Genomic DNA, 22598 nt, shown 5'->3' with positions numbered 1-22598 from the left:
AACAGGAGCGGACGGATCATCTCCGGCCGGCTGGGCCGATCCGCGTGCTCACACAGCCGCGCCATCCCCAAAAGGGGCCCGAAGGGTTAAAGGAACGAGGGGAGTTTTATGAGCGCAGGCTCCAGATGTTCCAAACAGGAAGATTAAAGCAATCCCCTTCTCCTGGCCGCCGAGGCACTAAGCCCTTAATAGCCGGCCGGGCGCAGCGCGGGCCCGGCTCGCRAGGCAGGGCCCTCCCAGGCCCCTCCGCTTGGTCTGGTCACTGAAACCAGTTGCTTTCAGCAGGACGAGCTGGCCCGGGCACCCCGCGGGTGGACGGTCGCCGTTTAAAGCTCTTCATCAATTATTAAAAGCAGAAAAGTCTCCAAGCATGAAATTCATCTCAGCTTCCCTGCAGCGTGCTGAGCTGGAAAACCAAACCACGGAGCTGCCCTTCCAGCCTGGGAAATGAGTAAACCAGGCTGTCCAGGCTGTCGTTTGGGGCCATTGGGGCATCTCCACAAGGGTTGTGTTGTCACCGATGCTTGGTCTTCACCCAGTCCTTAGATGGAGCAGATGAACCAAGGCAAACTGGTTGACTGCAGCCCCTGTATCAGGCACGGCCCTCCTTGACTCCCATGTCCACGTTGGCTGTGCTGGCCACAGGGCCAAAGATGTGTGGGTCAGAAGGGCTGCTTGCCCTCATCTTCTCTCCTTGAGGCTCTAGCAGGTGACTCATCCCCTGATCTGTTTTTCCTTCCTCCAGACCCCTCTTGTCATGGCCATCTTTTGTGTTTCCCTTCTCCTCCAAGCTTGCAACCTGAGTTTTCCTTGTTCATTGGAGACAAACACAGTTTTTAATATACCTTTAACTGGACACTGACTCTGAACTGAACTAAGCGTCAGTAGCTGTGATACCAGGAGCACTTACAGGTCTTCGCTGGTTAAACGACAAGACCCAGGACTTAGTCCTTTTTTTTCTCAGGATGCCCTGTGCTATAAACCTTTGGGGCTGGAATGTGAGTTTTCCTGCTTTCAAGTGCGCTCAGATCGGTGTTGCCTTTGGCCAAGGGCAAGGAGCAGCCGCGGGATCCACCTCTGCTCTCACGCAATGAACTCCCAGGGGTTCACGGGGCTCGAGCTCCAGCTCTGCTTGTGCACACGTCTCAGAATAACTTACATATTTGCTTCAGGATAGAGGATACAAATACTTCTGTAGTAATGCCAGTCCTAAGCATTGCCATTGCAGCAAAATTAATAATTAGTTCCCTGTAAGACACAAGATTCCTTTTTYCTTTYTTCTTTCTCTCATGTGTTGCACCCCAGTGGCCACACAAGAAGAGATATTCGAGATCTTCGGCGTGAGAAAACTACTGTGAAAAAGAATAAAGAAGAAGGACAGCCAGAAACCAGATTCACAACCAAGAGTAATTAGTCAGGTGGTGATGCTAGTCTGGTCAGGGTGACCAAGAGGCAAATGTCCCTGGGATTTCCACCAGTGATGATGTCACCGTCCCTGACTGGCAAACATGACGCAGCAGTGACTTCCCTTTCAACCACAAGCGTCACCTGACCCCCTCAAATGTTTTGGTTTTTGTTTTGTTTTGCCTGAAAGCTGCCCAGAAATTCACACAATGACTTGCTGGAGAGCCTTGGGTTGTCCCTTGAGCTCTGCTTTGGGGGCAGAGATGAGGGCAGACAATGAGGGCAACATTCCCCAGTATCTGTATCTGTAACAGCTGCATCTGGTCTAGCACCACGTGTCATTTCTTGGAAATAGACTCTTACAGAAAGACCTTTTAATGGTATCCCCAATGATCTCATGTCTTCTTATGGTACCTCCAGAAGTCCTTGCAAAGTAGGACATGGATAGATGCTCAAACTTGCCTTGAGCTACAGTTTTTAGACTGAGTTAAGCTCCACGGCGGCAAYTTTCTGCTGGTTAATCACCCAGAGCAAAGTACAACTAGTGCAAAGCAAATACTTTTTTCCAAGGACTCGCTCTTTGAATTGAGAGTCTGTGGAACAACCAGCCCAAAGTCACCGCTTTATCCTGATGGCTGCATGGGCAAAACAATCTAATGAACCTGGCAATGAACTTGCAAATCAAGAGACCCCCCTCCAACAAGTTGGGATGAACGGGGAACCAGGGTTACCTACATAAGACCAGAATCACGTCTCAGCACCATGATAAGCCACTCATTCTGATAATCTTGAGCAGTTTCACCTCTGTCCCTAGCCATTGCAGACAGTCTTTTATCGGTAGTTGATATTTTGAGCTTATTTCACATACGATTTATCAGCAAAAAGTTACATGGTTTGACTCTTCTTTATTGTACTTTCCAATTACTGCTCAGCAGAGCCACATTGGAAAGAAAAGACCCAACTGTGCTGTAATTTACTGTTCACAGTATATGATTAGAAGATTTAGTACTGATTACACTGGAGCCTTGGTCCAAAGCAAGATTGCAGTGAACTGCAGAAGGYTGATGTCAGACTTCCCAGCTTTCCAGAGGAAAAGGAAGGCGGGAAACAGAGACACATAGACAGCCAACCCCTGGGAAATGAGGATGTGAAACTGTCTCTGCCAGGTCAAGCCTGAGCTTCTTAAGGGAATGAGCTTTAAGGTGRTTTCCAAGGAGGAAACAGTGGGAAACTCAGTAGTTTCCAGAGAAAACAGAGCATGGCAACACATGAGCTCCCAGGGCCACCATGACTTTCYTGGAAAATGTCCATGAATGGTCCTTCTGCAACAGGGCCCACAAAGCTCCTTACATTGAAGACCAGGTGCCTGTGGATCCCTCCATCAACAATGTGAGATGGGCACCGCTGGAAGTGTGGCATGGACTGGTTTATTCTCATTGCTTCTTGCCACTGCTGGCCAAGGAGCCAACCTTGGGACATGCCGCAATTTCGGCATTACAGGAACTCAACCAGATCAAGAGCAGCCACATAACAGCGTTTCTGACAAATTGCCTCCAGCCCCTGGAGCAGAGTTCATGTCAGCCTACGTGTTTTAGRCTGGCTCTGGACCCGCGTGGAGCGAGCGCTGCAAAAGGCTCCGGGCGGCCGGGAACGAGCACGGACGGAGCTAACGGGAGCAGACTGGAAGGAGCAGGGCAGGTTGACTCCAGGTCAGTGCCTGGCGGTAGCTTTTCTGAGCCCCAGCAATGGGTGACAGCATTGTCCAAGCCAAGGAGAATTTCTTCTCCTTACCTTAACCCCCAAACTCTGCTTTTGCCAGCAATGATGTACTTCCTATCCCAGCCACGTAGGTGTTACTTTAGGAGTACAATATTTTAATCCTCCTTTGCACCATTTTCTTTCCAAGGAAARGCAGAAAGGTCCCAGGAGAGCTTCATAACCACAAACAGAAACACTGAGAAATGGAAAAGTTAAATGATTTGGTTGTATCTCATGATGTGAGCAGAGACACGGAGCAAAATCTCCAGGTTTCAAGGTTTTAACCTCCAGAACACGCTCTACCTTGCTTAAAAGTGAAGAAGAGGGCTTAAGAGTGAAAACATCCATAAAACATGTCAAATGCCCAATCTTTGCCAGGTCTCTGGTATGGCCCTGTGATGCTTTGGCAACAGGAATCAGGGCCAAAGCCACCAGCTCATCTCCTCTGCACAGACAGCTCTTGTCTGGTTGCGGGTACAGCAGGGAGCCTCAGGAGGGAAAAGCGTTGAGAGCCCCTGGTGTGTGCTATCCTCCAGAGGACAAGGCAGCTCACGGCCAGCTGCAACCCTCATGTGGCCATCAAGTCCCATAGCTCGTAGGTTTGAAGGGATCTTGCCAATCTAAGATGCTGCCCCATTCCAGCTGACAAACGCGACGAAGATCAGTGGAGTCAGAGGTCTGTTTTGCAAAAAAATAGCAGGTTTTAGCCCTCATCTGCAGGGCCTCTCATGTCGTGATCCTCAGCAGGTGACCAAGACCTGGGCAGGAGTGCTGGTCTTCGAGCCTTTGACGCAAACCATCAGCACTAGTTGGGCCACTGGACCATAGGAAAGAAGTCCTGTGGTTATCAAATGTTTCAAATCTGTTGGCATTGAGCGAGAAGGAAATGGGCCAAACTGTARTGCAGAAGAAATTGCTCTGACATCTGTCTTCTCAGGCTTCATTTTAGTCCTCTGCAAAAAAAGAATGGGTACAGATAAGAGGTGCTCAGCTTTTGATGCTGAACCCACTTTAAAAATGAGACAAAAGGCTTGTATCCAAACCTCTGGTGCTAGCTCCACATCTGACCAAAAGCCATCCTGGATCTGCTTCACGGGCTGGAGGACATGACTCCAACTGAAGGCCCGGACTGTTGAGAACAACCCAAATATTTCCAGTATTTCAGCTGATCCCATTCAATGCTCCTCTTCCAAACCAAAGGTCACAACATGGAGCAAACCTCATCCAGATGCTTGCAAAGCTTCAGTTACCATAATGTCCATCAAACGTGATGGGACAGCAATAGTGATGAAGCTGAATTCCCAGGATCGAAGCACTTTGCAGGGACAAGTCCACAAGCCCATCCAGATGTCATGCCTGTCTGAAGCCTCCAGGATTTGTAGTAGTTTCCTCTTAAGGAATGTCCTCATCCATGAACGGCAAGGGTTGCACCAGTTCTCATTGTCTTCTTGCCGTCAGAGGACAGAGSGAGAGTGGGATGTGGCACAGACCGCACCAGCCAAAGCCTAAGGCAGGGTGAGAAGGATATTAGAAGAAACCAAGACCTGCATTTCCAGAGGCTCATTAATAGTGCGGGAGATCGAAAGAAGAAAAATAGGAAGCAGTTGCAAAAAACCTGCAAGGTTTCCCCTCCTGTTGAGGAAGAGACTCAGTATTCTCATGACTTTGAGCATGTCCTGTGATCCGCACCTTCATCTCATTCCAATAGGAGAYGTCACTTAGTAGCAAATGAGGTCAAAGATGGGCAATAACAAGCAAGAAACCCAGCATATTTGGTGCCAACACTGAAAAGGGATTGCACACCACATTTAGAGGTATCTCACTGCCAACTGTAACTGCTCTGCTAGACCCAATCTCTGCTAGACGCAATCTCTTCCATAACAAACCCTGTCTCTACTAGACTCTGTCTTTGCTAGACCCTGTCTTCTGGACCCCATTCACAAACCTCATCTCTACTAGACCCTTTCTCTGCTAGACCTCATCTGCTAAACCTCATCCCTGCTAGACCCCATCCCAACTAGACCCTGTCTCTGCTAGATCCCTCTTACAAGAGCCTCAAGCATCTCCTACCTGCTTCCACCTCTGAAAAAGCCACTCCGCACAGCCTTGGATCAAGTGTACATTTTTATTTTTTAATGGAACATAAACTCCTTTAGAAAAAAACATTCATCTGGATGATAACACCCATAGAAAAAAACACCAATCTCGTGTTCTTTTTTTTTTTAATTTGGCATTTGTTATTTGCATTTATATTAAAGCAAAGTGCATCTTTCTTATTTTTCTCGTTTATACACATTGCACAATACATAAATAATGATGCTTATAAAACGTCTTTATATTTACAAGTAATAATATATTTATATATAACATAAAATACATTTTTTCTTTAATAAATCTCAGAGTTTTTTTAAGGAGTCCTTTTTCGTTTGTTTTATTTTCAAAGCACTACGATGCTAAAGTTCCAACGAGAATGCTCTCTTGTTCATTTAAACCTTTATATTTAGAAAAATAGCTTATGTTAAGGTCTAAACATGCTCATTGAGCTAAGAACAGTGTAAAAGTATCATACTTGTGTATGAATTCAAGAAGAAATGAAAGCACAACTGCATTTCCAGATACGATGGTACCGGGATTACCTGATCTAAGCAGGTTCCAACAGACCAACTATCACGAACACTTTTCTTTTAACTTCTCCCCTCATTTGTTTTCCTTTGTTTTGTTTTGTTTCGTTGTTTTTTTGTTTGTTTTTCTTAGGCTTATGTTTCCACCACTTTGCATCTCAGCTCAAATTGCAAAGCAGGGGCTGGGCACGCTCTTCTCCACTCTCTTTTTATATTTTTCCTCCTCTCCTATTGATCCGTGACAAAAAACCAATCTGGGAAAGGAGAAGCGTCGCCTCTCCCAGTGCTCCCGCGGCGCCCGGGCAGCTCAGCACCACGGCAAGGTGGGAATGCCATGAGCTAGATGCCTCAAAAACACATTAAATCAAGAAAAATAAAAGGGAAGAGCAAAAAAACCCGGATTTGCAAGGTTTTGCATGACCGGCATCCCTGGAAGAGGGTCTCGGCTTGGCTTCAGGCGCCCTGAGCAGGCGGCAAGCGGCTCCCGAGCGCTCCGAGCACATCCAGGCATCGGAGCAAGGAGGCATCGACCGTCTGCAACCCGCCCGGCCCTTCCCGCGCCCCCTCTCTCGCCCTTCTGAGTTATTGGTCATTCGCGCTTTTAAAAAATAGACAGAATTTATCAAAACGCCAAGGCAAAAATCTTTCCATAAGCTATTTCTCAAAACAGGAGGGAAAAAAAAAAACAAAAAGAAAACAAATGAACAAAACAAAACAAAAGAGAAACAACATCAACAACAACAACAACAAAAAAGTTTGCATGAAAAGCAAGCACTCAGAAGGAAATAATAGCAGCAAAGTAGTATAGATGTCATGAGTCCACTGTCTCGAGTCACCGGTTATTAAAAATAACCTCCAACCAGCACGGGCAACTGCTGATGAACTGTCTCGTGTAGCACTGGCCCCAGCCTTTCACGAAGCTGATCTGCACGGTGAAGCCGGTCCATGGCTGCTGCATGAACTCGTGGTCGTTGGGCCGCTGCAGGCTGTAGGCCTTCTCGTAGTCGAACGCCTTGATGGAAAACCCTGGGAACACTTTGTGAACCAGCAACGTCCGCGAGTCGGGGTTGTCCAGTGTGGCCGACTTGATGAAGATGGGGTAACTGCTGCGGTTGTAGACCCACACGCCGTCCACTTCCTTGGTGAGCTGGATACCGTATCCGATTTTGCTGCGCACCTTCTGCACCAGCTGGCTCTTGTTGTCCGAATTGAGCTGGCCGAGGCAGAAACCGTTCCCCTGAGGTAGATCATAGAAGATATCCAGGGAGGGCTCTTGGACAGAATACAGCCGACCCACGCGCGTCTTCTCTTCCCAGTATGCCACCACGCACCAGTGCGACCGATCCCCCGGCTCCTGAAGAACTTGGGAATCTAAAAGGGAGAAAAAAAAGAGGAATTGAAGACTTTGAAAGCAATGATGGGATCACACATCAACATTTTGGCCATGGTCTTCACAACCCTTCCAATGCACACGCAAATGCCCTCATCCTAAACAAGGTTTTCAGAAGAAGATGCATTAAGATCCCATCTCAAGACCATTTCCACCAGCCCTGGTCTTGGGAGTCCACCCAACTTCTTTCAGGTCTGTCTCCAGTCCAAAATCCCACCAGCTGCTTTCCGAAGTGCCTTCAGACCCAGCAGCCCCCTCTGAGGCCACCGTTGTCCTAAGGGAGCTGCCAGACACAGGCATTGGTGTCTTCCCAAGCCTTCCAGCTCCCACCAAGGAGTAAATTCAGGCAGGCAACTCAAGAGCGGAGCTGCCAGGCCTTTTTCCACAAGGAACATGAGTTGGCCGGGACGAGGGCAAGTCCCATGCACTCCACATTCCCAAGAAAGCCACACTTAATTTGCTATATGTCCATATTTACTGCAGTGCAGCTGCAGCAAGGCTGCAGTGGTGGGGCAGGCACCGGAAGCCTTGCCATTTGTTAACAAAAATGGCAAAAAGAAAGCAAAAAGTGCCAGTTTGCTCTCTTGGCCCTTCTTCCCATCTCTGCTCTTCCAGCTGCACCTAAGCAGCGAGGTCTGGGCATGAAACCAAGGGGGAGGCGAGAGAGAAAACAACAAGAAACGGGAAAAACCCTGCGCTGCTGCAGAACAGGCACCAGCCCCACGCTGCCAAGTCAGCATCTCCAGCCTCCACGGGCATGTTAAGACCTGGGAACCCATTAACCTAATTGTATATATAAAAAAAGGCAAAAAACAAGCCGGGACGGCAARGGAGAGAGGACTCCTAAAACCATCCCGGGGCACCCGGATGGCAGGAGCAGGTTGGGGACCCAACCGTGCCCACCTGGAAAGCAATAGGAGCAAACGGATGCTGAGCACCAACGCTAAAGTCCCAAAGCGAGCCCAAAATGAGCAGGGAGCATCGCCTGGCGCAGCTCACCGGCTTGTACCATTTCTGTCCTTTTTTTTGCTATGAATAAGCCCATTTCCCTGACATGGGCATTTTCCTGAAGCCCGGGCGCTCCGCTCTAAAGCGCCTCTTTAAAAAGAAAAAAAAAAAATAGAAAAAAACAGAAAATCCCCCGCYGCACACTTTTAATTTCCTCATTTCCATGCCAGCAAGGAAAATATTTCTCCGCTCGCTGGAGGCAGCTACTAAAAATGGGCCCGGCCGCGTATTGACGCCGGAGAAGGGGCCGGCCTGGGAAAGCCTCCGCGCGCTCCGGCCGCTCGGCCTCCCCCTTCCAGCGCCTCCCGCCACTTTGTTCCCTGCAACCCTCTCCTGCTGAAACCTGGCACCGAACCCGCCCCGCGCGGATAAAAAAGGCAGAGCGGGAGGGAAGGGGGCGGCGCGGGGCCGGGAAGCGGCGCCTTTCCAGCCACCCCGAGCCGAAACCAGGGCGCTGGCGAGGCCGAGGGGAGGCTGCTCTGTTTTTCCAGCCTTTTTCCCCCTCAATTCGGGGGCCGGAGCGAGGCGGGAGCGCAGGAAGGCCGCGGATGCGGCGGCGCCCGCTCCCTGCGGGAACGCCGCGGCTTCGCACATCCCCGTTTTTCAAGCCGACGTCAGCAAAGCGGATTTATTTATTTTATTTTATTATTTTTTTTCCCCTTGGATTATACAAATCGCCAGGCCCGTGGGCGGCGCACCCGGCACCCTCCTCCCGGCCAGGGTCCATGCACACCAGGGCTCTTCCCTGGGTGCTCCCTGGACCTTGCTCCGCTCCAAAGCCACCGTGCCCTGCGGCCGGGCCGGCTCCCTCCCCGGCAGCGGGAATATTGCCCAAATAAAGGAACGAGCTCTGCCCGGCACGGAAAAGGGAGTCGTGTAAAAAAGCGGCGTGAAATCGTGGCCCCATCSTACCCGCTGCGGCAGCAGAAGGGCTGCGCTCGAGGCCTGGCGGTTCCAAAAATTCGCTATTTATATATAAGCACACAGCATTTTTTTTTTTTTTTTGGAAGGATATTTTAACTAGCTGCTTGTTTCAAGCGGAAAGAAAAGCCATGTTGTAAAAAAAAAAAAAAAAGAAAAAAAAAATATATCCAAGCAACCAACCTAATCAGAGCCTGCAATCAGCGCCTAGAGCTTGCCTTTTTTTTTTTTTTTTTTGGTGTTTTACAGCAGTTGAGGGAATTTTTGCAGCAGCAGCCACTGAGCAGGCTGAAACCCCATGCAAAAATTCCAATGAGCTTCTCATTTATTTTCTTTAGCATAAAAGTATCCCTTTTTGGGGCAGTGTGAAGCGGGGGGAAAAAGACTTTTTCACCTCCCGCTTGCGCCTGCCATAGAGAAGACCACTTAACAAGCAGCTCATTGCCACTTACAAAGAGTTATTTAATTGCCAGCGCATTAAGGGAAAAAAAGAAAAAGGAAATAAAATAAATAAATAATAATAATAAAAAAAAAAAAAAAAAAGCAAACTGCCTTGGCGATGAATGAACAGACCTTTATGGAGGGCTGGAAGTTCATGAATGAATCCCACTAGGTTGTCAATGACATGGGGTGACCAGACCTCAAGGACAAGTCTTAGGTAATAGGGGATTTTTTTTTTTTTTCCTCCTTTCCCTGCTCCGTGCCGGTGCCAGCAGGCCGGGCAAAGGTGCCAAAGCTCCTTCCGCTCGCGGGCTTGGGCTGCTGACGGGATGTCTGGTGCCGGAGCCGCGCGGCTCCGCGGGCAGCGCTCCGGCCCACGGCAGCACCTGGAAAAGGCCCAGCGAGGCGCCGCGGATGGTATTTAATGATATAAACCCGGCTTACGAGCCAGCTCTGAAGCACTCCTTAATTTTCTGCTAGCACGGATTTATTGCCATTTTTGCTCGCCTTTGCAGCCAAACCAAGAGCCCCACSGGGGTGAGACCCACGTGTTAAACTCGAGTTTGGACCCACGCTGGATTTGCACAAAATGCACCAGGAAAACTCACACAGGGCATTGCACCAGTGCCTATCAGCAGCAAGGAAGCCACTTTCCTACTCGACACGGAAATAATTTCCCTGATTTTGGGGTGAATCGAGCAGTTATGGAATGGCATCATCCACATGTGCACTTTTTCTCTCCGAGTTCGGGCGCTTTTATTAGCGGGTGGGGGAGGAAAGGATCTTTTTACATTCAGGAAGAAGTAAAACGTTTCAGCAAAAATTCAGCCAGGGTTTCTGTTTGAAGGGAGGGGGAAAAAAAAAAAAAAAAAAAAAAAAAGCCCTTTTGGCTTGAAAGAAACACGCCTGCCATAAATCTTAACCGAGTAACGAGCACCAAGTCGTTTCCATCCCTTCTATCCATCGCACAACACAGTCCCGCAGGGACGTCCCCTCGCGAGGCCTTGGGCACGGGTGCCTGTGAGGGAGACAAGTCCCGGAGCCGGGATTTGCAAGAGCCCAACGTCCCTGCTGGCTTCGGCACCAGTTTCTCCTGCAATTCTGGGACAAGTCCCCTTATTCCCTGCATTTTCCAGCCAGGAAGCGCAGCCAGCCTTCCTCCAKCACAGCCCCTTTGGCTGCTCCGCTCAACAGTGGGAGAAATGGGGGCTAACCGGATTAGTTTAGTTCTGGTCACACTTATTTTGGGGGGGAACGGGGCAGGAGATGTCACTTCTCCCTCTCCRTGCTGAAGCATGGCTAAGGCTCCCTTGCAGCACTGCAGCTCCTTCCAGGTATTCCCATGCCAGCCTTGTCGCTCTGCCAAGCTCTCCAAGGCACACGGGCAGGGAGCTGGGAATGGGAGGCGGGAAGGGGAGCTCTTGTTCTGCCCGGTTTTGTTTGGACACTGCCAAGGGTTTTCCTGCAAGGTCGGGACTGCCATCTTCTGCGAGAGCAGTGCTCCTGGCTGATCCCAATCCCGGCTGATCCCTAGCTCCATTGCTGCCTGTAGCCATCTCCATGCACCAGCTCTAAGCTGAAAACAGGAATCCAGCTCTGCTCCTCATTAGCTTTTTACACGCATTTCTACTGGAGTATTTCTCAGGGACAAGAAGACTATGTGCACATCACCCAACTTCAAGAGCACCCAAAGCTATTGCAAGACCTATGTGTTTTGATTATTTTTTTTTAATATCAGCACTGTTGACCCAAAGGACCTCCTCAAGCTTCTCCTGAGCTCCTCCCGCATGCCCTCCTTCTCTGCCACCTCCATGGCAGGACCCTGTCCAGGTGACCAACTCTGATGCAACGTCGGCTTTGGCACATCCCACCCCACGCGGTGAGCCAAGGGCAGCCTGTTTCGTGGTGCCCCTGTGGGGTCACTGGAGGCTGTGACACTGCAGACGTGACTGTTAACTCCACGCTAGCAGGGAAAAGCCAACAGAGGAACTGAGAAAGCCACCAAGTGCTGCGAGGTCAGGAGCACCAGGGACACCCTTTTCCCATGCCAGACAGAGACCCTCGGGGCAGCAAGGAAACATCATGGGCAAATGTGGTTGAGAAAAGCAGTGCAAACAGTGTGCCATCTCCTCAGGGACCAGCTCCAGTCTGGCCCCARTATCACCAGTAAGAACCTCTTTGCAGGAACCCTTGGAAGAACCTACGTGCCAACTGCTATTTGAGAAATGGATGGCCACGGTGAGGACACAGAGTGTGACCTGCAACCCCACCGCTAGTGATAAGCCAAGAGAAACTGGCACAGAAAAAGAGGAATTTTACCTCCTGTCTAATCTCTCTTGCAATTTGCAGTGTACTGACGGGGATGGGGGGAAGCAAACAACAAGTCCAAAACATCCTTCTGAGCCAAATTTTCCGGCTATGCTCTCAAAACACTGGAAAAAAAAAAAAAAAAAAAAAAGGCACAGAAAAACTCAATTGCAGGATACAGGAAAGGGCCTCTGGGCCTTCCATGGCATTTGTGGGTCATCTCCACATGCCACCCCAATGATCCCCTGCCCCAGGCCCTTCACAGCCAGCTACAAAGGTGGGCCAGACAACTCTAACCCCTGCTCCAGAGGCTCCGATCATTGATCAAAGGCCAATTTTGAGTATTGGCATGTGTTAGACTCTGGTTGCTCACAGAGGATGTGATGCACCCCAACCAGGGCTGCTCACTCTTTGGGTGTGGGCAACAGCAGCCCCCRAGGAGCTGGTCCAGCCTGGCATGTCAACACACACTTAGGGAGCCCTTAATCTGTGAATTACTGACACGGGAGACCATAACATCTCCTTAGGAGCCATCGTGTCAGTAGGTGCTTAGAGAGGCCTTAATCTGCGGATTGACAGGCTAGACTGTAAAATTGTGTCTATGTCTAATTAGGCAGCTCTTCTTACTCAAGGAACACAGCAGTCCATGTGAGCTGAAGGGCCTTAAGATGATTTCTTTAATTTATTAACCAGTTGCCCACCCAATCATAGGATGATTGAGGTTGGAAAGGACCTTTGGAGATCATCTAGTCCAACCACCCTCCACAATCAGATCCATTGCATAAAGACTCCCAACAATTTACAATTACAATGAATATTCATGCCTGGCCTCAGTGCCCCCTCCAAAAAAACCTTTTGTTTTCTCAAGCCCAATAGCAGTAAATCTTCCTATCTGGAAAAGAAGAACCCCTATCTCAGGGGGAAACCCTGTGCCTGAAAACACTCTTCTGTCCAAAGCCATTTTGACCTCAGTGAAGTATTTTGCCTGGGGAAGAAGCTTTCACACTCTATTTGTCCATGTTTTATAAGGGTGGCTATCTGGAAGAAAGACAGGATGTTCCCAACAGAGCCGACTCCTTGAGTCCGATGGGAACGCGACAGATAAAATGTGGTATTGCCCATTAAGCGAAGGAGTCAGGGATTTCCCAACATTCATAGCTAGGGCTTTGCTCCAGACTCTTTTTAGGGGTGAACAGTTCCCTGTAGTTCTCCCAAACACTCTTCCTCAATTTGGCCCAGCTATGCTACCAGGTCCACTCCTACATTATAACACCCTGGGGAGCCGAGTAAGAGTTTCCATCACCAGCATCATGGCTGGAAAAAACCCTCATGAAATCTCCACCAAGCTCTGGAACAAAAATGAGGTCAGGTTACGCAGGGAGAGGAGACAGCTAGTCCTGAGGACATCCCCAAAGGTTTCCRGTCCCAACCTGGGGCAAAGTCTTGGGCCAAGGCTTCTTCCAAGGTGCTCCATGTGGTAACCAGCCTCAAATATTGCAAGGTAATTCAGAGAAGGGACATGAAAATGAGCAAATCCTTTGGTTGCCCACCAAGGTTCTGGAATCTCCATCCTTGGGAGATGTCCAAAAGCCACCTGGACAGGGTCCTGGGCAAGGGGACTCTGCTGTACTCAGCTAGCACAGCCTTCGTCAACAGCTGGGTCCAGAAGGGAAGTCAAAGCTTGGGGAATATGTGGAGACGAATACTCATAGAGCACGGCAAGGTCCTAGATCAAGACGCCCAGATGTGCCCTGCCCAGGTGTAAATCGAGGGGCGAAGCGAACAGCAAGAGCCTGAGCAGAACTCCTGGTCGTCCGACAAGCGACGCGATTCRCCGACATCCCCTGAGTCACCACCGCCGCCTAATTAGGGCCATTAATCAACGCGCGCAGCTGAAACAACCCGGAGAAGAGGAGCAGCTCCTCGGCGCCCGCCTCAGCGGCGGCCGCGGGCGCGAGGGCAGGGGAGACAACCACGCGCACCCCGAAAGCGTCTGGGGCGGCCAGCGAGGAGGCCGCCGACTCCGGATTCCTCCGTACCRGCTGCTGGGCCTCATCAGCCATGCAAATTACAGAGCACCGCGCCGTCTGAAGGCCCAATTTTGCCTCGGCGCAGAGAAAAACCCTTAGAGGAAGGGTGGGGACGGCAGCAGGCAGCCAAATCCATTCATAATATTTACAGTAAATGGGCCTCTTTGCTGTTGTTTAGTATACAGCCAGGCTAATTATTTTTGAAGTTTTAATTTTCAAGCGCCTCCTTTATCTGCCTCTCCCCTCGCCAGCCCCCCTCGGCTCCGAGGTGTGGGAAACTGTGCTCTTTCTTCTCCCGCGCGCCGGGAATCCCTCCCTAGGCCCCAGCCGCTCCGAGGAGGAGTCCTGGAGTCGCAGAGGGAGAAGAAATGCTTCCAGGGGGAGACCAAATGGAGGGAGAGGTGGAGAAAAATAAAACGGGGGGAGAACCCTTCCAGAGGAGCAGCGGGAAAATCCCACTGTTTTTKGGGGGCAAAGTAATAGGGAATTCCTTCACAGTTCCACATTCTGTAGAAGCAGGGAGAGGGATGCTGGTTGTGTGGCTGCATGGAAAAAAAAAAGATCCCATTGGGTGTTTTGGGGGAAAATAAAGCAAATGGTGCTGCGGGAGCTGCTCGATGCGGCTCTGTGGCACTGGGGTGGCTTGTGGTGGACCAGCTGCAGGACCTCGGAAGCAGCGTGAGATGCCATCCAAGGCACCTTCTCGCCTGCATCTTCCCTGGATCTTGCCAACACTCCCACTGCGGTTGCCTTGTCCCCCTGGCTTAAGAGTGGCCTGGTGCTTAGGACCACGCGGTGTCACCCTGCTTGCGTGTCCATCAATGAGGTTTCCCAAGGAGAASGAGACTCGGTGTGAATGTGGGACCACACGCCTGAGGAGGCCTACAAGGTCTCACCCCATCAGTGGCCACCAGCCTGAAGCCAACAGTGGCCATCAAGGAGCTGAATGCAGCACCCAAGCCGCATCCTGGTGCAAGGGAGCTCCCAATGCACTTGCAATTACGGCTTAAAACACAACAAAGTGGGAAAAAAACTCTCTCCCGCTGCAAGCCTTGCATGGGGGGAAAGTGGATCCACATCCCCAGGAGAGCCGCAGCTCCCCACGCTTCCTCCTTCCCGGCGGCAGCGTGTAGCCAGGCGGCTTACACGCTAAAAGGCTTGTAAAGGCCTCAATAAAAACCGATGCACGGTCGTCTAAGGTTTCCAAAGCGATACCCAACACCCAGATGTGCGCTGCGATTCGCTCCCGAGCGCATTCCTGCCCCGCGCAGGCGCACGCCGAGCGAGCAGCGAGCAAAAGTTATCCTCCTTCCCTGCAGCCCACTGACCTACAATTCTCCCCAAAGTTATTCCAGGAGCGAAAACAGACGTTTAGCCCTCCCCCCCAAAAAAAAAAAAATATATATATATATATATATAGAAATAAAAGGAAAAGAAGCGGCACCCACCCTCGGCCACACGGCCTTTCCGGAGGGGTCGGGAAGAAACGCTCCTTGCCCGGGGAGGGCAAAACACGGAAAAACCGCAGGGTTTTTTGGGAACAAAAGTGCTTTTCACTCGCACCCCAGCCCCGCTCCGTAACAATTATGAAAACTGTTTAGCCGGGATGGCATTTGGAACATTTACTGCATTCCAGCCAATAAATTCCATTCCCGGATCTGATGGAAAAAAAGCCCCCCCCCCCTTGCTTTCCCCTTTCCCCCCTCCCCTGGCTTTCATTCCTTCTGTCTTTCTTTACAACCTAATACCCTGTCGACTCCGGGCCAGGGCCTACTTAGGGGGGAAAAAAAAACACCCAGCGCCAGACTGGAGACAGCCTGCAGACTGCAAAAGTTAATCATTACTCCTGTCTGCCTGCCTAATCTAATCGCGGCGGAGCCCGCGCGCGGGGCCGCCCGGCCGCGCAGCGCCGGCTCCCCCCGCATCCCGCGCCTCGGCCGCGCTCGCGCAGCATCCCCCCTCCTCCCTCGCTTTGCTGGGGATTAATAATACTTTGCAATTACGGGGGAATATGACGTTCATTAAGTAATTAACCCCCGCGGCGCTGGCGAGGGCCGGCGGCTCCGGTTGAGACCTAGCCATGTCGTGACACCCCGCCGGCGGGCAGAGGGGCCACCCAGCCCTGGCGCTGGAAAAAAAGTAAAAAAATAATGGTAATAATAAGCAGAAAAGCACCTTTGTGCCGTGTCCCGGGTGCAGCCCGGCCCTGGCAGCGCCGCGCTGGGGTGCTTTTTCCGTGCTCCGCTCGGCGCGCCCGTGATAAAGAGCAGAAAAAGCTACAGGCCTCTTTGCATCAAGATTTATGAGTTTGTTCCTTCTAATGAGCTTAAAAAGTCTCCGCCTGCTTTCCAAAGAAAATGCATTCATCAGCTCGAGCTCAGTGATGTAACTCCAGGCTCCCGACACGTTTTCCAAATAAAACTTGAGTTGCTTCAATTCCCGCGCCGCTGCTTGGAGCAGGGCGCTTTGGGCAGGGGGGTTTCGCCGCTCCAGCCCAAGGAGGGCTCTTATTTTTCCCCGCTATTTTTGCTCTTTGGGGCTTTTTTCCCCCCGCACTTTCCTGCTCAGCTCAGCTGTGCAAACCCAGCGCGTTGCAAAGAGCTGCAACCACCGACCTGCCCAGCAAACGTCCCGGCACACATCAAAGCGCCAGCAGAAAACCAGCCCTTCCCACCTCCCGCCTCACAGACCCACCTTTATCCTGACACTACCCCCAGCCTCCCCACCGCCCGGACACTAATTCCCAGGACTTCTTTGCATCTATCCCCGAGAGCCATCAGCTCCATGGCGGAAAGCTTGGAGCCGACTTCCCTGGTTATAAAAGCACAGGATGTTTGAACTTTCCCCGGGGCGGCCGGACCCGAAGCTGCTCTTTTGCCCAAGTTAATGAACACCCGAGCGGGGCGGCGGGTGCCACCGGGGCTGCCCATGGCTCTGGAAGGAGCCGGCCATGGGGAACCTGCTGCGGCAAAGCGTGACGCGGAGGCAGCGCGCCGGGCTATTTTCTGCCTTTGAATGCTGCTCTAACGCTCCCCCTCGCAAAGCGAGCTCTTATTTTAATCAACTCTGGCAGCTCTACAAACAAAATCTATTCAAGAAAGAAAATTACCATTCACAGCCTCATGCCCGCTCATTATGTACACGTATATGTACATACTTGCAACAATACTCCCAAGGCTTAACAGTCCCAGCAGCTCTCAAGCTACTCACTCAATGCAAAAAAAATGCCACCTTTCCACCTGCCCAGATATTCGGCAAAAGGCTTGGAAAAAGCCACGTGCGTGTGCTGGGGCAGCAGCACGGTGCCACTGATGTCCCCAAAACYGGAGGGACTCACCCCAGGAGCAGCTTAGCCAAGTTAAGCTAGCCAGGAGACGTGGAGGAGGGTCCATCACCACCTGACTGGAGCCTCTCCACCTCCTGGCCCCATGTCCATCCATTGGTTGGCCTGGTGGATGGTTCCTGAGGAGCTTGAGGACTCATGCGAGGATACTGAATCTCGGTGGCCCGCTAGTATTTTTCCAAGAAAGGCCCAGTAAATGAGGTTGTGGCCTGACARCACAACATGGGGTGGCAGAGCTTCCAGGAAGACATCCTTGGTGCTGAGCAACAAGAGTAAAGCCCCAATCCAACATGAACTTACTCTGCCAACACAAGTGGAATAAAAAAATGCCATGGGGATCAGTGATACCTGCCAGCAACACCAACACTACGTCAGGTTCAGGTGTCCTTCTGCAGCCAACCAAGCAGCATAAAGCCTGGAGCAACCCCGTTGGCTTGGTGCATCACCACCATGAACCTGATCCACATCAGAGCTGGGAGTGGGGAGCTCCTCGTGGTGCCATGGTCCGGGATCAGCCCCACCAAGACAACCTCCTTCCCAGCCCAGCTTGCCCATGGGGCACACCACAGCAAGGTCCAGCCCACCAAGACATGGAGACGGGGCTGTTGGGACCCAAGGGGACGATGACAGGGAGCTGGAGAGGCGACACTTCTCATGTAGCGAGGTTAAAAGGGTAGAGAAGGGCTGAGCCAGCTCTTACAGAGCTGCTCTCTCTCCTTTTTTTTTTTTTTTTTTTTTTGGCAAGTTAAAACCAAGATAATGACACTGGGTGGGGACCAATTTTGAGGGCTGAGCAGCCAAACCAAAATTAGTCTGCACGCCAAGAGCTTCCTAGGCCTCACAGCTTGGGGAAGGAAGCTGAGCAGAGCCATGAAACGAGGCTGCAGCAACGCGAGAGGCGAGGGCAGCGCTCGAGCGACGGCGACCCTGCTATTAAAATATTTTCCAACATCACACAAATAAAACAAAAGCGCTCACGCAGCCTCTCTCCAAACACCACGAGATCTTTCCGACAGGCTGGGAGAGGAGCTCGGCTTTTCTTTTCTTCCTCCTCCCCCATCACTTTCTTCCCTTTCGCCAGTAACTCTGTTTTCGTGTATTTCTTTCTTCTTGGCTCTTTGCTCATAAAAGACTGATGTAATTTCCTGTCTTGTCCCAATGTTTCCTGTTAATTAACAGGGTGAAAGTTATCATCACGTATTTAAATGGCTACCCCAAAAGAAAATATATATATATATTTTAGAGTTTATATATATTCTATATGGCCTGTCCCAACTTTTGTCCGAGGTTTTCCGAGGGAAAAGCAGCGGGTTCCTCGGTCGGAGCTGTGGGACACGAGCAGCCCGGGCACTGGGGAGCTCAGCGCGGATCCCCCGCGTCAGCGTTGGGAGCATAGGGGTGAGAGCATGGGAGAGCCCTCCGCTTTCCCAGAACCAAGATGGAAAATCCCTGCAACGCTATCCTGGCAAATGCTTTTTTTTTTTTTTTTCCTTACAGAAAAATGTTAAAAATGCCAAGGGAGAGACAGACAGACAGACAGCCTGGCTGCAGCAATGAGGTCACCGCGCCGTCCCCTCCAGCTCAGTGCTTGCAGAATACACCCAAAGCCACCAGCTTTTATTTCATTAAATAAATAAATAAATGGAAGGCTAATCGCYGGAGGCCGGAAATCCTGCGGGACGGGACGGGACGGGATGCTCGGCACCCTCCACTCCCACCCAGCTCAGCGCGGCGGGAGCTGGGGCCGCCTCCCGGGCACCCCATTTTGCCCGCTGAGCATTGGGCGAAACGTGGCGAAATTGGGTCTGAGAGCGCAGGGCGCGCGGCGGGCTCGCCCCGTCCTCGCCGGCGGCCGCGCGCCGCCCGTTAATAATATCCCGGCGCCGAAAATAAACTGGGAAGGAAGCTCCTTTGTGACAGTGGGCAGGCGGCCAGGCGGCCGCGCGGGTCATTCCCGCCGGGCACGGGAGGACGTGGTGGGGCTGGCAGCCACGTCCGCGGGCACCCGTCACCACGGGACGGCGCGGGGTGCCCCGCGCGGGGCAGTCCTCCTGCCCATGGAGATGCTCCTCCATGGAGACATCCTGGCCGGGCCCAAGCTGGAGGCTGCATCTCCCACGGCTTGGTGCAAACCAAGTCTCTTGAGGGGAAAAGCATCATGTTTTGGACACCTGACCCAAAACAAGCAGGTTCCTGCAGGTGCCTGAAGACCATGGATGAGGAATCATCCCACCCTTGGCCCTTGATGTGACGGGCACCCATCTCCCCATGCCACTGAGCACATGCAAGGGTGGCTGCACCCTCAACCTCCACATTTAGAAACCACATCACACCCCATCCTCCCGTCCCCGCCACCGGTAGACGAGCGGGGTTAATGTTACTTGTTCCCATAGTGTAACCGATACCCAGCCRCTCGCAGCCATCGTAGATGGAAAAGCTTCAGCGCCCCGTCCCTGCCAGCTCGGGACGGCTCCCTTACGAGCGTGTTTTTGTCCCGTCTCATTTTAAATGTCCCAAAGGATCGAGTTTCCGCCGCTCATTGGGACATTTTATTTTGCAAGCAGCCGCCGTTTCGAGGCGCTCGCCGGCGGGCACCCAGGCACACACCTCCCTGGCACCCGCCTGCAGCCTGCGCCTCGTCCCGAACCAACCGGCCTCGCCAGCCTGCCCAAGCCCAGGAGAGCAACCCAGCGGCAACGAGAATACCTAGGATAACTCCGGGGAAATCGCGTGCACTCCGGTTTTCCCCCTTTTGCTGAAAACCGAGCGGCACCGCGTTATGACAAAAGAGAAAAAAAAAATCCTCAAATGCAATGAATTTAATGCTCTTTGTTTGTTGTTTTTTTTTTTTTCTCTTTTTCCCCCTTTTTCCCCCGCCGGCGCGGCTCCCCCTTAAGCGGGGCGGGCGCCAGGCGCGGGCTCCGCGGCYGCTGCCGCCACGGTCAGATGATGCGCGCGGCTCCCAGCCTGGCAGGCGGCCGGCTCTGCTCCCGCGACTCCGATGCTGTCATCTCCGCCTTAACCCCTGATAACCTCCCCAGCCCGCCGGAGGCCACGGGGGGGTTGCCTTTTTGTGGCCTTTTTTCTTCATTTTTTTTTTCCTCACCGTCACCGAAAAGCAGGAAAGCAAAAGCATTTAAAAAATATAYATATATACACACACGCATGTACTTTTTTTTAAAGATGTAATGCTCAAAAAWAAAWGGGGGGGGRAAAAATACCTCGCTATATTCCCAAGCAATTGTTTATCCCGGAGCAAACACACAGCGGCAGCGACACAGGAAGACGTCTCCATTTCGGATTATAATAGGATGCGGTGTTTGTAAATAAAGGCATTTCCCAGGAGGTTATAAACCCCGTGCTGGGGGCGGGGGGGGCAGGGAAGCGCAGGCGGGAGCAGCCCCGCGGGATCCTGCCAGAGCTGGAGCGAGGGGTTGSATAGCGGGACCATGCGGCTCCTCCCGGGAAGAGCTCCAGGTTTAGGGAAGGTGCTTGGGCCCAGCCAGCAGGGATACCAGTGGGGATCAAAGACATAGTGAAACATTCCTGGCCCGCGTGACGAAATGCCGCCCGCCCGCTGATCCCACCAGCATCAGAGCCGGCAGAGAGGCCGAGTCCCGAGGCACCATGTTGGTGCTGGTGCCACCACAGCCACCACCAACATGGTAGGATCAAGAGGAGCTCCCAAGCTCAAGGCGGGGGAATTCTGGGGGGGAAAACACCCGGTCTGGAATTTTATTAATAGCCCCTTCCAAAGAAAAAGGAAAGATGTCTCATGTCCTCGTCTCTGGACACAGGCTCTAAGGCTCTTAGGAGACCCAACGCCCTAGGCATGGTCTGGTGGAGCCACCATAGCCAGGTCCTGCTATGGGTTCCCACCACTCAGCCACCCATCACTGGTGCTGGGTTGACCACCCTACTCCAGGGGAGTCCAGYAAGGAGAGTCCTGACCAAACACTGCTAAGAGTCTGCAATAAGGATGCGGATGGGAGACACCATGACCAGGGAGTCCTCACCCACCCATGAAGCCACCACTGGTGAAACCAGAGAAACAAGGAAAGGCTGGACATGGAAAGGCAGTCGGGGTACGAGCAGCACAGCTGGCGAGGATGGGATGACAGCGGAGGCATCACAAGACTAGCAGGGAGCAAAGCAGCAACCAACATTGCCTTCAAAGCTGGCCAAGCCACGCGGGCTCCACAGGTGGCTCTGGTCTAATTTTGACCTCTGCAACAAATCTCACTCCTACTTTCTTTATTGCATTTTATTCTTTTCTTCCCTTTTTAAACAAACCTCACTCAGTCCCAGAGCTTTAACGCGGTCACAAGATGCCCTCCTGCTTGGCCCCATATGCAATGAGAACCCCATGAGGGACCAGGTCAACCCCAGCATTTGGGGAGGAACCCACTGCTTGGTGAGGGACCCCCCTCCACCCTGAGGGATGACGTTTTCTCATGCATTTGCTTTTCTCCTTTTTCTTTTTTTTTTCCACTTTTTTTTTCTCTTCCCTTGCCAAAAGCATCAAGTGGAAGGCTGCAGGCTGCCGACCTTCCTCCCKCCCTGAACTGAGCCCCATTCATTAGGCCGGCTCTCCGCGGGGCGGGCCAGGCCAGCAAGGAAAACAGCCAGYGGAGCCCGGCGGAGGCAGGAGGAGGCTGGGACAGGTTACGGAGAGGGGGAACCGCTCAACCCTCCCGCATCCACCAGGACCCGGCCTCCAGGAGGAGACAGCAAGTCCTGCTGGTGGTTGGACCCAAATGTTCTYTTCCAAGGAGGGCTCTTCACCTGGGATGTGGATTTTTTACTGCACTCTTTACCATGTTCAGCATCTTTCCGAAGTGCCCGTGTGAGCTTTGCTGACCGCAGAGCTGTCAACCCCCACCTGGCTCCCTTCCCAAATTCCCTCTCGCGCCGATAGCGATCTGCCTTGCTAAATCCCACCCTTTGGGCTTGGAGAAGGGGCCGGGAGCTCCCTTCCCCGGCCCTGCAACAGCAGCAACRAATCCAGCTGAAGGCTACAACCAAGTGGTCATGAGGTGCCCTTCACCAGTGCCCAATGTTATCTCCTGGGCTCACAGAAGGCGTTTGGTGTCCCTGGTAGAGCTGCTGTCCATGCAACCCTCAACATGCTCCTTTGCCAACGCATCTCGTCTGCTTCCAGACCTACCCAAACTGGGGGTCGTGCCACTTTCTAAAGTTTTTGCAAGCAATTTGCAACACTGGGGCATGAAGACTGGGTTTACACAAGCTCCCCACGGGAGAGGAAGACCAAAGGAGGGTCTTCCTCCTCCCACAGAGCATCTGTGATACAAACAATGCAACTCCCCAAAACCCCATTAAAACACGCTCTTCACCTAACCAAAAAAAAAAAAAAA

The 22598-nt window shown here is 52.0% G+C and overlaps 1 protein-coding gene across 1 annotated transcript in view; it reads right to left on the bottom strand.

Annotated features, from left to right (window-relative positions):
- Positions 1–6502: 6502 nt before the first annotated feature.
- The window catches only part of SMAD7 (SMAD family member 7), a gene marked incomplete at its 5' end in the record, with an annotated part of 25093 nt that continues 8997 nt past the window's right edge, over positions 6503–22598 (bottom strand). The window contains one exon of the mRNA XM_026039876.1: positions 6503–7154. Within this exon, the coding sequence (XP_025895661.1) occupies positions 6616–7154 (539 nt within the window). The remainder of the gene's footprint in view (positions 7155–22598) is intronic.

This window comes from Nothoprocta perdicaria, unplaced genomic scaffold (assembly GCF_003342845.1).
Source record: "Nothoprocta perdicaria isolate Ctin4 unplaced genomic scaffold, notPer1 scaffold_10, whole genome shotgun sequence".
NCBI classification, from domain to species: domain Eukaryota; kingdom Metazoa; phylum Chordata; class Aves; order Tinamiformes; family Tinamidae; genus Nothoprocta; species Nothoprocta perdicaria.
Note: the sequence above shows the minus strand (reverse complement) of the source record. Positions and strands in the feature narration are given on the sequence as shown.